This window comes from Pleurodeles waltl, chromosome 7 (assembly GCF_031143425.1).
Source record: "Pleurodeles waltl isolate 20211129_DDA chromosome 7, aPleWal1.hap1.20221129, whole genome shotgun sequence".
In the NCBI taxonomy this organism is placed as follows: domain Eukaryota; kingdom Metazoa; phylum Chordata; class Amphibia; order Caudata; family Salamandridae; genus Pleurodeles; species Pleurodeles waltl.
In genome coordinates this window covers 1,190,400,856-1,190,415,191 of record NC_090446.1, presented here as the reverse complement: position 1 = coordinate 1,190,415,191, position 14,336 = coordinate 1,190,400,856, and the positions used below count along the sequence as shown (strand labels likewise).

General features: G+C 48.0%; 1 protein-coding gene across 4 annotated transcripts in view; it reads left to right on the top strand.

Annotated features, from left to right (window-relative positions):
- The window catches only part of MYH10 (myosin heavy chain 10), a 955,741-nt gene that overhangs the window by 928,924 nt on the left and 12,481 nt on the right, over nt 1-14,336 (top strand). For all 4 annotated transcript variants that reach the window (XM_069200300.1, XM_069200299.1, XM_069200302.1 and 1 more), the window contains exon 42: nt 7,757-7,929. In XM_069200300.1, coding sequence (XP_069056401.1) covers nt 7,757-7,929 — 173 coding nt within the window. The remainder of the gene's footprint in view (nt 1-7,756; nt 7,930-14,336) is intronic.

Genomic DNA, 14,336 nt, shown 5'->3' with positions numbered 1-14,336 from the left:
TGTATTTACTTCAAATCTTGAACCTGTGGTTCTTAAAATAAACTAAGAAAATATATTTTTCTGTATAAAAACCTATTGGCCTGGAGTTAGGTCTTTGAGTGTGTGTTCCTCATTTATTGCCTGTGTGTGTACAACAAATGCTTAACACTACCCTCTGATAAGCCTACTGCTCGACCACACTTCCACAAATTAGAGCATTAGAATTATCTAATTTTGCCACTATCTTACCTCTGAGGGGAACCCTTGGACTCTGTGCACACTATTTCTTTCTTTGAAATAGTACATACAGAGCCAGCTTCCTACACTCAGTATTCCATGTTCGCACATTTCATTGCAGCAGCCTCATGTTTAAGACAAGGGCTTTGGGCACTGGCATGTTTTTATTTACAAATTAAGCACTGGGTGTCCTTGATACGTTGGCAAAGCACGATTGTCAGCACTATTGTCATTCTTTGACAAAGTATGATTTTCGTTAAAATGTGGCACTTTGCCTGCTCAGTCCTGCAGGACTTTCTGGTTTGAGTCTATTCACAGACCCACCTCCAAATGGGCAATGCTTTGGTATCTATTCAAAAGGTGCGGAATCTGTGGCTAGAAGTCTCTCTCAGAAGAATAATTTACTTATCTTCAGTACTGCTTTTTTTGGTAACAAATCTACCTAGTCGCAGATTCCTCACTAACACTCCCATACTTCCAGTTCTGTGATGGGCCTCTATCCATTAATAAGATCCCAAGTTTAGGAATTCACTGGTACCTTTTGTAAGGGACTTACCTGTGTGCCAGGGGTGTGTCAGTTGTGGAACAGTTTTAGGGAAAGAACACTGGTGGTGGGGCCTGGTTAGCAGGGTCCCAGCACACACTGTCAAGTTAGCAACAGATAGCAGGGAAAAAGTGAGGGGTACTGCAAACAAGGGTCCAGTTTCCTACAAGATCTAAATGTCATTTCCATAACCAAACAGTGTCAGTGCAGACCAACCTTCCGCTGCACAACGGTACTGATGCTTTCCCATTTGTTAGGCCATGCCCCTTTTTGTATGGTCACCCCCCAAGTTTTTCGATTGATGCTGCTGGTTTATTTACTCTGAGAGTGCACGGTGGCCTGCTAATCAGGCCTCATTGCCGGTGCCCTGACCCTAAATTGTATGTCAAGTTAGCTGTATCCAATTGGAAATGGCTAACCTACCTGTAAGGCCCTAGTAAATGATATCATTTGGTGTACTCAAATCTTGTAATTTAGAGAGGCACGCCAGGGCTTGCAGCACTGATTGTGCCACCCTGGAGGTCCCCCAGTCTGCCACAGCAGACTGGTAGAGCAGTCCTACACTGCTAGCCCAACTTTGCCATTGAAAGCAATGGCAAAATGACCGCTTCTCCTATACATGTGTGTATATGTCACACCTCTGACAGGCCTAACGAGACCTAAAAGTGTGCAACATGTGGCACGGGTAGGGCATGTATTTTGGATGTCCTGACAGCAAAGCACAAGAAACAACCATTTTACTGTGGAAAGACTTGGTGGTTACACGCTAACCCCTAAGCTGTGCTAACTCCTGAACGATGCAACCAAAATTGGCACTCCAAGGTATCAACTAGCTAACTACATTAAGACCGACTTGTAGCTCAAGTCAAAATTAATATAATGTTTACAGTGTGCAGCTTTAGCAAAGCTGCCACTTTGTTGCCTTTAAAATTGTGCCTTCCCGGGCACACATGGAGCCTGCTCCTTGAGACAGCTTTCTTCCCTCCTAGGGAGCTGTGCCAATGACTCTCAGGAAGGAGAATTAGGTATTACAGGCCAGGAAAGACACTTCCTCCTGCAGGAAAGCACTTATGTGTTAGCTCCTACAGACAGGCTTCAAAGCTGAAGCTGCCTTTGAAGAGCATATGTGCTACACCAGAGGGGAAGGCTACCCCATTGATGAGGTAAACAGGCTGGCACGGGGAGCAGAGAGGGGAAACTAGTAGCTAAACCCTTTTCCCCAGGGTGTGTAGCCTGAAGTAGCCACACCGGGGGTTTGACTAGGGTGGTTGGAACACTGAGAAAGGGGCTTTGCCATTTTGGGAGTGGGCAGAATGGTACATCCTGGGATGGGCAGAATGGTGCATCCTGGGGTAGTCAGATGCCACACTTCAGAGGTAGCCCACTGACTACCAACCACAACCCAGCCTGAGGGAATTTTCCGAATCTAATAGGGCCACCCAGACCCCAGATCTCGACCGACTTGGAAGAAGGACTGCCCTGCTGCACTGATTGGGACTACACCTGAAGCAACTGATGGCTCACAAAAAGAGCGACAAACTGCCATTTCCTGCTCAAGGAAAACTTGTCTCCAGAGCCCAGTCAAGACCAGGAAACTACAAGAGCCAGCTGAGAAAGCCTGCTGGTTCAAGTTAGTAGCCCAGAGTCTTCAAGCTCCTACCACTGATGCCACCGCGCAGCAGCGATGACCAAGATCCGATGCACAGAGTTGCGGGAGTGCTGTCAGAGTTGCTTGGACCCTCAGAATGCGAGTTAGTGACCCAGGAAGGCTTGGTATGTGGCTGCGACACTGGGGACTGGTAGCCCAGTGGTGACTGGACTGCGAGAAAACCAGAGGACCTTGTGGGCTGTCGACCCAGCAACAAGGACCCCCCCTCATCATCTTCGTGGACAGAAAGATCCCTGCAGGAAGACCCCCATTGACCATGCCACTTCAAGAACATCCTTGGAGCATCTTCAGCATCCTTCATCTCTTGCATCAGGGTCACTCTTTAGCAAACCATTTCAGCACATTAAAGTGTCTGGGACTGTTGAAGTACAGCTTCTGCTGTGACGGTACTGTTATTGAGGATCCACTGATCCTCCTGACTAGCTCCCTATCAAAGTTGGTCACCCCAAGTACTTCTTATGGACCACATTGACGCTCACCTAAGTTTTCTTTGTTTGCTTTGCTTTCAGTTTCTAAGTGTCCAGTTTGTTGTCTTTGCCAAGGCTTGATCGTGATTGAGTGAAATTGAACTGGTTTATTATTGTTATAAAATGTATATCTTTGGAACCCCTCTGTGGATTTTTTTAATCTAGTGTCTAATTCTTTAAAAAAAATTACAACCTATTTTTATAAATTCGTGTTGGATTTCTTGAGAGTTGTCTTTTTCTTCTTCAATTGTTTTGGTGCTGCTTAAATGCTTAACACTTGTTCCTCTGTGTAAGCGGTGCTGCTCAGTGAGGTGGCACTGCCACATCATATAGAATACCCCATTTCCTCACACCAGTCCATTCAGATCTCGTTAGTGTTAGCTTAGCATCTTTTTTGTCGTGTTACCAGGCACACTTGGTAAAATGCTAACACTAGCATACTGGAGGTGTGCAGGCCCTAGCATACGAGAGGTAAGTCTTTAGATATGTTACACCTGTGACAAAATGTGGGTGCTGGCATATTGCAGATAATCATTGGCATAAGGAAGGACAACCATGTCATGGAGCATGGGCAACCATGACAAAGGTCTGGCCCTGACATATTGAAGGTAATTTGTGACACCTAGATCACTAACATGGCAGTAGCATATTGTAATAAAATCTTGGTGTAATGGTGAAAGGGGAGTACTTTTGCTTGCTCTGGCATACTGGAGGCAGTTATTGACATATGGGGAACAGCCACACCACAGTTTAACAATGATAATAGTATCAAACCCTCTGGAGTACGCAGCTTTAGTTGCTTGGAACACCTGAAAGTAATTTAATGGGTGCCCTTTCGTATTCTGTGCCTAATAGCCAGTTGATGTGACTCCCCAGTTTCCAAAATATGTACTCAGTGGGAGAACCCTGCCCACGTCACATAACCACCTACTCCTTCTAACCCTTCTAGAAGAAATCAGACTCACTACACTTATTTGCACACTGGATTTCAGATTGGGTATTTAACTGCCTCCTACTTTGAAAAATCAACATGCACCACTGCTCAGTCTTTCTCTCGCATTCTCCCTCTCCCAGTCTGTCATTTACTATTCTCTTTTTTGGTTTCTGCCTCAGCTGTCTCCTTTTCCTGTAGGTTGCCCTCTTTCTGACCTACTGTCTTTCTGTCACCTGTCTCTCTTACCATTGTCTGTGTGTATTGTCCACTGTTTCCTTTTTTCTCTCTCATGAGGGCTAGTCTATCTCCTTCTGTGGACATTGCCTCACTGTGCTTTACATTTCTCTGTAGTCTCTGCCTTTATTATCTCTTAACTTCCTCATCTCGCTTTTACCTCTCACTCAGCTGTCTCCTATTCTTTCACAGACCTCATCAGTTCTTCCCTTGTTCTTGTTGACAGAGAAAGGTGCATTAACAGGTTGCTGTTCTGCTGAAGGTGATGAAAAGCTATATTGCTTGACCTCCATCTCCACGAGCAACACAAATTCTATTTTTACTGTAGGAAAGTAGCCTCTTTCTAGCTTGGTTACCCCCACTTTTTGCCTGTTTCAGTGTGTTTGGCTATTTTCACTGGGATCATGCTAACCAGGACCCCAGTGATTATGCTCTCTCCTTTTAAACTTGGTTGCTGGAACCCTTTTTCACCCCACATTTGGCATGCTGGTACCCCCATGTAAGTCCCTAGTATATGGGTCATAGGTTCCCAATGCATTGGGCAGTGGGGCCCCCACAAACTCCAGATCCATTTTCCTGGACTTTGTGAGTGCGGGAACGCCATTTTACATGTGTACTGGACATAGATTTCTGTCCTCCTGCTGCTTGATCTGACCAAGCCCAGGAAGGCAGAACAAAGGATTTACTTTGGGAGAGGGAGGTAACACCCTCTCCCTTTGGAAATAGGTTGAAAAAAGCCCCCCAAGCCACTGGTTTGCTTTGAAGGGCACATTTGGTGCCCTCTGTGCATAAACTAGTCCACACCGGTTCAGGGACCCCTCAGTCCCTACTCTGGCACGAAACTGGACAATGGAAAGGGCAGCAAGTACTCCCCTGTCCATCACCACCCTAGGGATGGTGCTCAAGCTCCCTGGGTTCTGCCATCTTGTCTCCAAGGCTGGCAGGGAACTCTGGGAGTATCTTAGTGGCCAGGCAGGTGACGTCAGAGCCCCCTCCTGATAGGTGCTTACCTAGTTAGGTGACCAGTCCCCCTTTCAGGGTTATTTTGGGGTCTCTCTTTGGTGGGTCCTCAGATTCGGCTTGCAAGACTCCAGCAGGACACCTCTGTAATCTCCACTTCGACTTCTAGCCACTGGAACTGCAACAGGACCTCCCAGGAACCGACAATGCTGCTACAACAAAGACTGTTCTGCAACTTTGTTTCCACGTCTCCTGCCAGCTTTGCCACATTTCCCTGGCTGTGCATCCTCAGAAGACAGCAACTCTTCAGCCTGCAGAAGAAGGAGGAGGAATCTCCCTTGCAGGGATGGAGTCACTCCCCTGCAACCTCAGGCACCTACAACAAGCGACGACTGACTGCGTGGATCTCTCCTCATCTTGAACTGCGTGGATCCTGCATCACAGGTGGTGGTCTGAAGTAGTCCTCTTGGTCCTCTCTGCCAGCTATCCAACTTTGGTGAAGGTAAGCCTTTGCCTTCCCATGCACAACAGTACCCCCATGCACAGCGTCTCTTGCAGCTGCCAAGGCTTGTTTCTATCTCCTCCAAGGGATCTTCACATGTAGCTCTAGACCCTAGCACTCCATCCTGAAAAGCCCAGCATCCTGCATAGTTCTCCAGCGGCATGGGATCCTCTTTTGTAGTGCTGCGTGGGCTTCTTCTGCGATTTCTGTGTACCCATCCTGTGGGTGCTGCCTCTGCTCCTATGGAGTCTCTGCGCCGCTGAGGGTCCCCTGTGACTCCCCCTCCTGGGTTGAGTCCTCCTGGGCCTTCCTGGACCCTGGCAGCACCACTTTTGCACTAGCCTCGAGTTTGCCTTTGCCAAGGCTTGTTGGTGGAATTCCTGCACCGACACCTGTCTGTAAACTTCCTTCCAGGATGCAACATCATCTGCATCCATCAGGAACTCTTCATCTGGCTCCAGGGCTGCAGTGCTTATCTGTGCTTCATCACCATTGACCAACTCCTGCAACTACAGCTGGGTGGGTAGTAGCTCCTACTCCTTCTGGACTCCACTATGACTCTTGGACTTTTGCAGTCTTGTCTGGGTGTCTTCTTTTTTTTTATTTTTCTCTTTTTGGGTGGTTTGGGAAAATCCAGTGATTTACTCCTGCTTTACTGGTTGCTTTAAGGTACTGTGGTACTTACCTCTGTGGTTTTCTAGTACTCCCAGCTCCCCTCTACACATTTTACTTACCTAGGTGTTGTGGGTACTGGATTCACATTAAATTTTTTTAGTATATGTTTTGTGCTCCCCCTAGGGTCACTATTGGTTATTGCTATTTGCACTGTTTTGCAACCTTTTCTATGCCTATTTCTGACTGCTAGTGTATATATTTAGTGTATTACTTACCTCCTATTGGAGGGTTGCCCTTATAGTATTTTGTGATGATTTGTTTAAAAAATCTTAAGTACCTTTATTTTTGTACAACTGAGTGTTTTCTTTTATGTGTGTAAGTGCTGTGTGACTACAGTGGTATTACATGAGCTCCTAGAAAAGCCTTGGCTGCGCATCCACAGCTGCCTCTAGAGAGCCTGGTTTCTAGACACTGCCAACACTTCACTAAGAGGGGATACTCGGACCTGGTATAAGGTGTAAGTACCTACAATTACTAATTGCTTAGGTAGCACACAGTTCAGTCAGCTGCAGTGCTGTAGTGCATCCACTACCACCTCCAAGGCTGTGAGGGCTCTTCTCCAAAATAAGGGTGCATTCACCCTTTCCCCACATTGTAACATTTGCATGGGCTTGCAGTATAACCCTGTTGCTCATAAGTTCTCTAGAATGTAGGTCCATTGGCATAGGCCTATAATAACATCTGAAACCTGACATCTGAATACACTGATAGCAGTCTTGAAGAGACCAGACTAGGAGTCTACAACGAGTAGCTCTTGAGCTACCCATAAGTAGCTCTCTAGCTACCCTTAAGTAGCACCCCACTGTGTAGCCCAGCCTACAAAAACTGGGAAGTTTATATTTAAAACAGACATGTAAACTTGTCTGATGTGTGCAGGATTAAAATTCTAATATTAGTAGCACTGGATGATTTTCATCAACATAACTAGCTTTTGCTACAAACAGGGTGTGAGACCCCTGGGCCAGACCAAGGGCACGTCAATTTCCAGATTGGAATGTAGAGCTAATGACGATTCACAACAATGAACTAGGTGGAGGAAGAGATGACATGAAGACACTCTTGCGCAAGCGCCGCAGACTAATACCCTCTTCACCTTTTCGCATGAGAGTAGATTAAACATGTTCGCCTATTTTCATGACTGTTAGATCTATGGCCTGTCTCTGTGTAGGAATGTGCCATAAGAACACACCTCAATGACAGCAGTAATCCAATATACATCTAAGTTCACCAGCTCTGATCTCCGAAACAAAGATGAAGTAAGATATTGCAACACATCTTTTGGCTATTGAATCCCCTTCCACCTTGTCTACTTTATCATGCACATATATTGTGTCCATCGGGTTTCCTAAGGAGATAAGCAGCCATGGAAATTGATGAGCCTTCAGGCACCCATGTGAGATAAGCAATGTACCCGGGGACAGGAGAGTGGATAGTTTTGTTCTGAGCTCTCTCCATTTAGTGTGAATATGTTTGTTGTTAACACTGCTTTGCAGGATGTGGTGCTCTTTTACTCAGTGTTGCGTTACGTTATGTGTAATGCAGTGATTATTTTTAGATGGAGAAAGCCAACACCAGAATGAAACAGTTAAAACGTCAGCTGGAGGAGGCTGAAGAGGAGGCTACACGTGCAAATGCTTCCCGGCGAAAGCTTCAGCGTGAGCTGGATGATTCCACTGAGGCCACCGAAGTCCTAACTAGAGAGGTCAACACTCTGAAAAATCGACTTAGGTAAGTTACAGTAATAATCCAGAAGTGTAGCAGACAAATGTGTTAATATTTTTATAATATAGCTCACCTGTAGAGTTCTAAACTCCATTGTTTGAAAAGCGGTACAGGACAAAGTGGTACTTCCTCAAAGTGAGTGGCTACCTCTCCAATGATCAGACCCTTTATACTACTAACTGTAGGTGGAAGATGATTGTGCAGATGAGTAGAGGGGTATGTGTTTATTTTTTATAAACCAGTTGGAGACCTAGTAAATACATGTAGTAGTTTCTCACCTTTTGAATTTTCGCAGGTGTCCCACTGGATCCGGAAACTTATTGGCAGTACCTCTGCATGTCGTTAGATGGTGCCGTGCCTCTCCATACTGATGCCGTTCAGCTCTGGAAATGACATGCAGAGCCTATTTGGGATTCACTTCCACCTGCTGCTAATCAGTTCTTCTTTTCTTTATGTGCCACCAGACTCCGGTCTAGAGCTGCCTCTGGTCTCTGAGACCCTTATACCTCATGAATTTTACAGTGTGCAAAGGAAATGTCACCTCCACAACATCAGGTTTTAAACCCTGTAATGACTGTCACAAGCAGATGTGTGTGACAGACCCTCATCAGGTCTCTCTACGGTACCGGGGGTCAAGTCACGACTCCAAGACCTGTAGTGACTGCATCGATGAAACCCAATGCCATAAGGAACCACAGGGCAAAACTCCACATTGCCATGCATAGGGATACTCCTCATTACGACTGGTCCAAGTCCAAGGATCAGTCTTGTTCCCGGTCCAGCAATCGTAGGAGCCGAACCGCAGGCTGGTCATAGTTGTATTCTAATTGTAGGGAAGTGCCCATTTGGACATGATCACCCCCAATTTTTGCTCACTGAGATTTTTCGACTGAGGTGCACTCAGTCCCTGCCAAACAAGTCCCCATTGCTAGTGCTCGTTCCCTAAAACAAGGTAAACTGTGTACAATTGACATACCCTCCTGCACCTCTGCAAGCCCTTAGTAAATTGCACCCCTGGGACCTAGGGGCGTGGGTACTGGAGAGGGTCCATAAGGGCTGCAGCATGTATTGTGCCACCCTCAGGGCCCCCTAAACAAGTTTCACACAGTTGCGATTGCAGACTGCATGTCCTGGTGCAAGCCAGGTGAAAACACGACATGGCACACCTCTTGTGTGCTATTCCGCACTCTCTGCATCTAAATAAAGGTAAGTCACCACTACAGCAGGCCTTAAAGTCCTAAGGCAGGGTGCATAATATCTGATGTGAGGACATATCTGCTTGAGCAGAAATGTCCATGTGATGTCCAGTTTCATTACTTGTTATTGCAAGTTAATAGGGAAGCCATCTTAAGGTATGCACTGGACACTCGTCATGACAACTTCCCCAGTACTGAGTTTGGTACCAAACACCTCGTCTTAATAAATTCAGACTGATTCCCTTAGTGTGCTGGCTGACTGGTATCGACCAGCCTGCCACCACAGACATGTTTCGGACCCCGTGTAGGTGAGAGCCCACACTCTGAGTTCAGAAACAATGCCTACTTCGAAGGAATGTGTTATCACCTACTCCAGGAGAATGGCTAGTAAATCTGCATTTCAAGGCCGGAGACTTCAAACACCCTACCGCCTTTAGTATGCGACCCAGGCTTCCCCAGACCTGGGAGTTGCCACCTCCTGCCCTGAGGCCCACTTGGCAACAGGACAGGTAGGAAAATTGGTTATGCAGATGGCGTGTCCATCTTTTGGCTAGCCCACACCCCTATGATGGGCTACCTGAAATGGACACTTGAGGAAGGGTTTCACCATCTTGTTTTTGGTGGAAGTAACACATCTGGGACAGGGTTACGTCCACTTACCACAGGAAGTGGTCAAATAGGGGATGTAGATACCCCAGGGGTAAGTAGCCCATTGACTACTACTCTACACTTCCCTTAACTCCTCTAAATTGGTTATTTAGATAGCCCCCTCACACCAGAACACATTTGTCTGATAAAAGAGCAAAAGAAGCAAGAACTTTGGACTTTGGTGCAAAACCCTGCCTGCTTACCTGCTCCTGTCCCATCCGTCACAACAACCCCACTTGTCTTGCTGCTGAGTGTTGGAAAAAACCCTCTTTTGGACATGGTTACCCCCACTTTTTTGCCTGCTATCAGTATGCTTAGACTATTTTCACTGGGAACCGGCTAACCAGGACCCCAGTGATTGTGCTTTCTTCCTCTAAATTTGGTTGCCTGGGACTTTGTACACTCCACAGTTGGCATACTGATGGCCCTTGTAAGTCCCTACTATATGGTGCTTAGGTACCTAGGGCATTGGGGCACCAGGGGGTTCCCATGGGCTGCAGCATATATTGTGCCACCTATGGGAGCCCAGGCAAAATGTGTCTGCAGGCCTGTAATTGCAGCCTGCGTGAAAAGGTGCATGCACCCTTTTCACTACATGTCTCTGCACCAGGTCACTGTAAATCACCCCTGTGGTAGGCCCTCTTGGGACCAGATGTGAGGGTGCAGGTCGCTGCATGTGAAGGCACTCCTGCATGAGCAGAGGTGCCACTGAGAACTCCAGTTCCATTGCGCTGGACTTCGTAAGTGCGTGGAAGCCATGTTACTCATGTACTGGACAAAGGTGTCTGTGTCTGTGTCTGTGTCCAGCGCATGTTTGGTATCAAACATGTCGGAATCATACCCCAATATTGTTGCCAGTATTGGTTTGTTTTATTCCATGCACTCTGGAGCTCCTTAGAGGACCCCCCAGTATTGCTCCTATCAGTCTTACAGGGTTTTCTAGGCAGCTTGCTCTGCTGCCACCCCTCAGACAGGTTTCTGCCCTCCTGCTGCTTGACCAGCTCAAGAATGGGAAAGCAGAAAAAAGGATTTCCTGGGGGAGAGGGAGGCATATAGGTGTTACAAGGCTTGGGAGGGGTAGCCTCCCCACGCCACTGGTTTGCTTTGAAGGCCACATTTGGTGCCCTCCTTGCATAAACCGGTTTCCAGCAGTCCAGGGCCCAACGGTCCCTGCTCTGGTGCGAAACTGGGCAAAGGAAAGAGGAGTGACCACTCCCCTGTCCTTCGCCACACTAGAGGTGGTGCCCAGAGCACCTCCACATGGCCACTTGCTTCTGCCATCTTGAAAGCAAGCTGTGCAGATGCCCCTGGGAGCATCTGGGGGGCCAGGTTGGGCAGGTGATATGTCAGCCCCCTCCTGATAGGTGGTCACCTTGCCAGTTGACCAATCCCCTTTTAGGGCTAATTAAGGACTCCCTTGCGGGTAGGTCCTCATATTTGACATTCAAGATTCCACCAGGACTCCTCTGCATCCTTTACTTTGTCTTCTGACCACTGGAACCACAACTGGACTCTTCAGGAACCGACAAGACTGCAACTCTGGCGATGACTTCACTTTGCAACATTGTTTCTCTGGCTCCTTCCAGCAACTGCAACATTTCCCCAGCTGTGCATCCTCTGGGGTTGATGAAACTTCAGCCTGCACCAAGAAGCAAGAAGGAATCTCCCTTGGAGTGAAGAAGTCACTCCCCTGCATCTGCAGGCACCTAAAGCAATGACGTCTGGCTGCGTAGATCTGCTTTCCCTGGAACCACGTGGATCCTGTATCACGGGTGGTGGTCTGGAGTGGTTCCCTTGGTCCTCTCTGCCAGCTGTCCAACTTGGGAAGTCGATTAGCTCTTGCCTTTTCTCGCAGGACAGTACCCATGGGCACTGCGACTCTCGCAGCTACCAAGGCTTGTTGTCTTCTGCTCCAAGGGATCTTCAGGCTCCGAGTAGCCCCGGCCCCCAGAACTTTACCATGCGATGCACAATCCTCTACGTGCTTCTCCTGTGACATGGGATTCCTTCCAAGGTGTGCTGCATGGGCCTCACTGCGACTCCTGTGCTTACTGCCTGTGTGTCGCCTGTGGGGGCTGCCTCCTCTTCCTGTGACTCTCCTCACTGCTGAGGATCACCCGGGACTCCCTTCCGTGGGTTGAGTCCTCCTGGACGTGGCTGGTCCCCGGCAGCCCTGCATTTCTTCTCCAACGACATTTGCCAAGGCTTGTTGGTGGTTCTTCCACACAACTGACCGAATGCAATCCTTCTTCCGGCGTGGGTAGTCGACTGTATCACTCCAGGAACTCTTCAGCTGCTCCAGTGCTGCACTGCTCACCATCTTCATTTACCGTCGACCTGGTCCTGCATCCACAGATAGGTGGGGGTAGTGGCTCCAGCCACCACCGGACACTCCAATGTGAACTGGACTTGGTCCTTTCCTTTCCAGGTCTTTCTCTTCCAGGATCCACCTTTGGTTTCTTGCAGTCTTGTCTGGGTCTTGCATTATGCTTTTCTGAAGTTCTTTTGGTGGGTTTGGGGAGAACCAGATATTTACCTCTTTTCTCCTGGTCGCTGAGTGGCACTCTGGTACTTACCTTTTTGGGTTCCTAGTCCCTCCAGCTTCCCTCTACCGACTCCACTTCCTCGGTACGGGCCCGACTTTCTCATTCCACTTTCTTAGTCTATGGTTTGGTTCCCCCTAGAGCCTTCAGTACTTACTATTGCTTTCACTGTTTTCTATTGCCTTTTATGCAAATTCCTGACTTCTAATGTACATTTAATAGTGTGTTTACTTACCTCCAGTTGGGGTATTGCCGATATAGTATTTTGGTGATTGTGTTACCATAATAAAGTACATTTATTTTTGCAACTCTGTGTGGTTCATTCATGTGCGTAAGTGCTGTGTGACTACAGTGGTATTGCATAAGCTTTGCATGTCTTCTAGATATGTCTTGGCTGCTCATCCACAGCTACCTCTAGAGAGCCTGGCTTCGTAGACACTGACTAAACCTCACTAATAGGGAATACCTGGACCTGGTATAAGGTGATAACACCATAGATGCTCACCACACACCAGGATGGTTTCCTACATAAGTAATCTAGTGTTGTGTTAATATAATAAAGTACCTTTATTGTTGTAACACTATATAGTTGTTTTATGTGTGATAAGTTGCTGTGCGGCTATAATGGTATTGCATAAGCTTTGCATGTCTCCTAGATAAGTCTTGGCTGCTGATCCACAGCTATCTCTAGAGAGCCCTGGCTTCCTAGACACTGCCAACAATTCACTAATAATGGATACCTGGATCTGGTAAAAGGTGATAACACCATAAGTGCTCACCACACACCAGGCCAGCTTCCTAAAACAACCAGCAGGTAAGTTGCAAACATGGGCTGCTCGGGGTCATATGTGCACCTTTGGTCCTCTTCACCAAGGCATGGGGGTGATGGATGCAGGGGTGTCCTTTGGCGTTGGGTTTCCTTGCACAGGGGGTCCTGTGGCCTGAGGCTGCAGGCAGTATTGTGGAGTCCACGAGGGGTTAAACCACAGTGGACTCGGGCTCAGGAGAGCTAGGGGATGTTGTTGACACCTGGGGTCCACTTCAACTCAGGCCCACCGCGATGGGTGCAGTGGTTGCTTTAGGAGTCTTGTTTCTTTCACCTCAGAGGCTGCGAGAGAGAGGGCCTGCATGTACAGGCGGCAGGTGACTTCAGGGAGTCCAGGAGGGGTACAACCACAATGGACTCGGACTCTGGACATCTGTGGGATCTTGCTGGTACTGAAGGTCCACTCCCACTCAGGTTGGTGACGGCGGGTGCAGTAGTGAATTAAGGTGTCAGGTCTTTGTGGTTCCAGAGGCTGTACAGTCCTCTCCTTAGAGTTGGTTGGATAGCAGGGCCACTGCTCATGGGAGACTTGAGTCTTTTTTCGAAGGCAGGCCACCCTCCCACGTTTCTGGAGGTTCAGCTGCAGGACAAGGCATCTTCTGGTGCTGTCCGTCAAGGAGTGCGGACAGGCAGACGGGGCTGGTACTGGGTCAGCTGCTTCTTCCTCTTCTATTCTGAGGATGCGCCTCTTCTTTGTCCTAGGTCATCAGGTTCTGAGTTCTGGGATTCAGATTTGCCACCTAAATTCTCAGTTTAGAGGTGTTGAAGGAAGTGCCTGGTGGCAGCCTATGAGATGCCCACATTTAGGGTGACTACACCTTTTCTATGAGCACTTCCATTGGAAAGTGGGCAAAACCCTGACCCTGTTGACCTAATTTCTTCCAAACCAAGATGGAGGAATTAAAAAAGTGGTGTCCTCCTCAGCGTGCCCACCTTAGGGTTGGGACTGGCATGAAATGGGCACACCTCCTAATCTGCCTAATTTTCCCTCCTGTCCTCCCGCCATCTTTGCCATCTGGAGAGACGGCAGCTAGGCCTTTGAAGCTTCCCGCTCTGGAATGCCCATCCTGCCTTGAGGAGGTGTCAACACCCCTGCCCAGTGCAAGCTTTTGTCTCTGTACCAAGAGAGTGCTGGCTCTCACCTTAGGGAGGTCAGAAACGTGGCTGAGGTAGCTGGGCTGGTCAGGGCCAGTCAGTTAA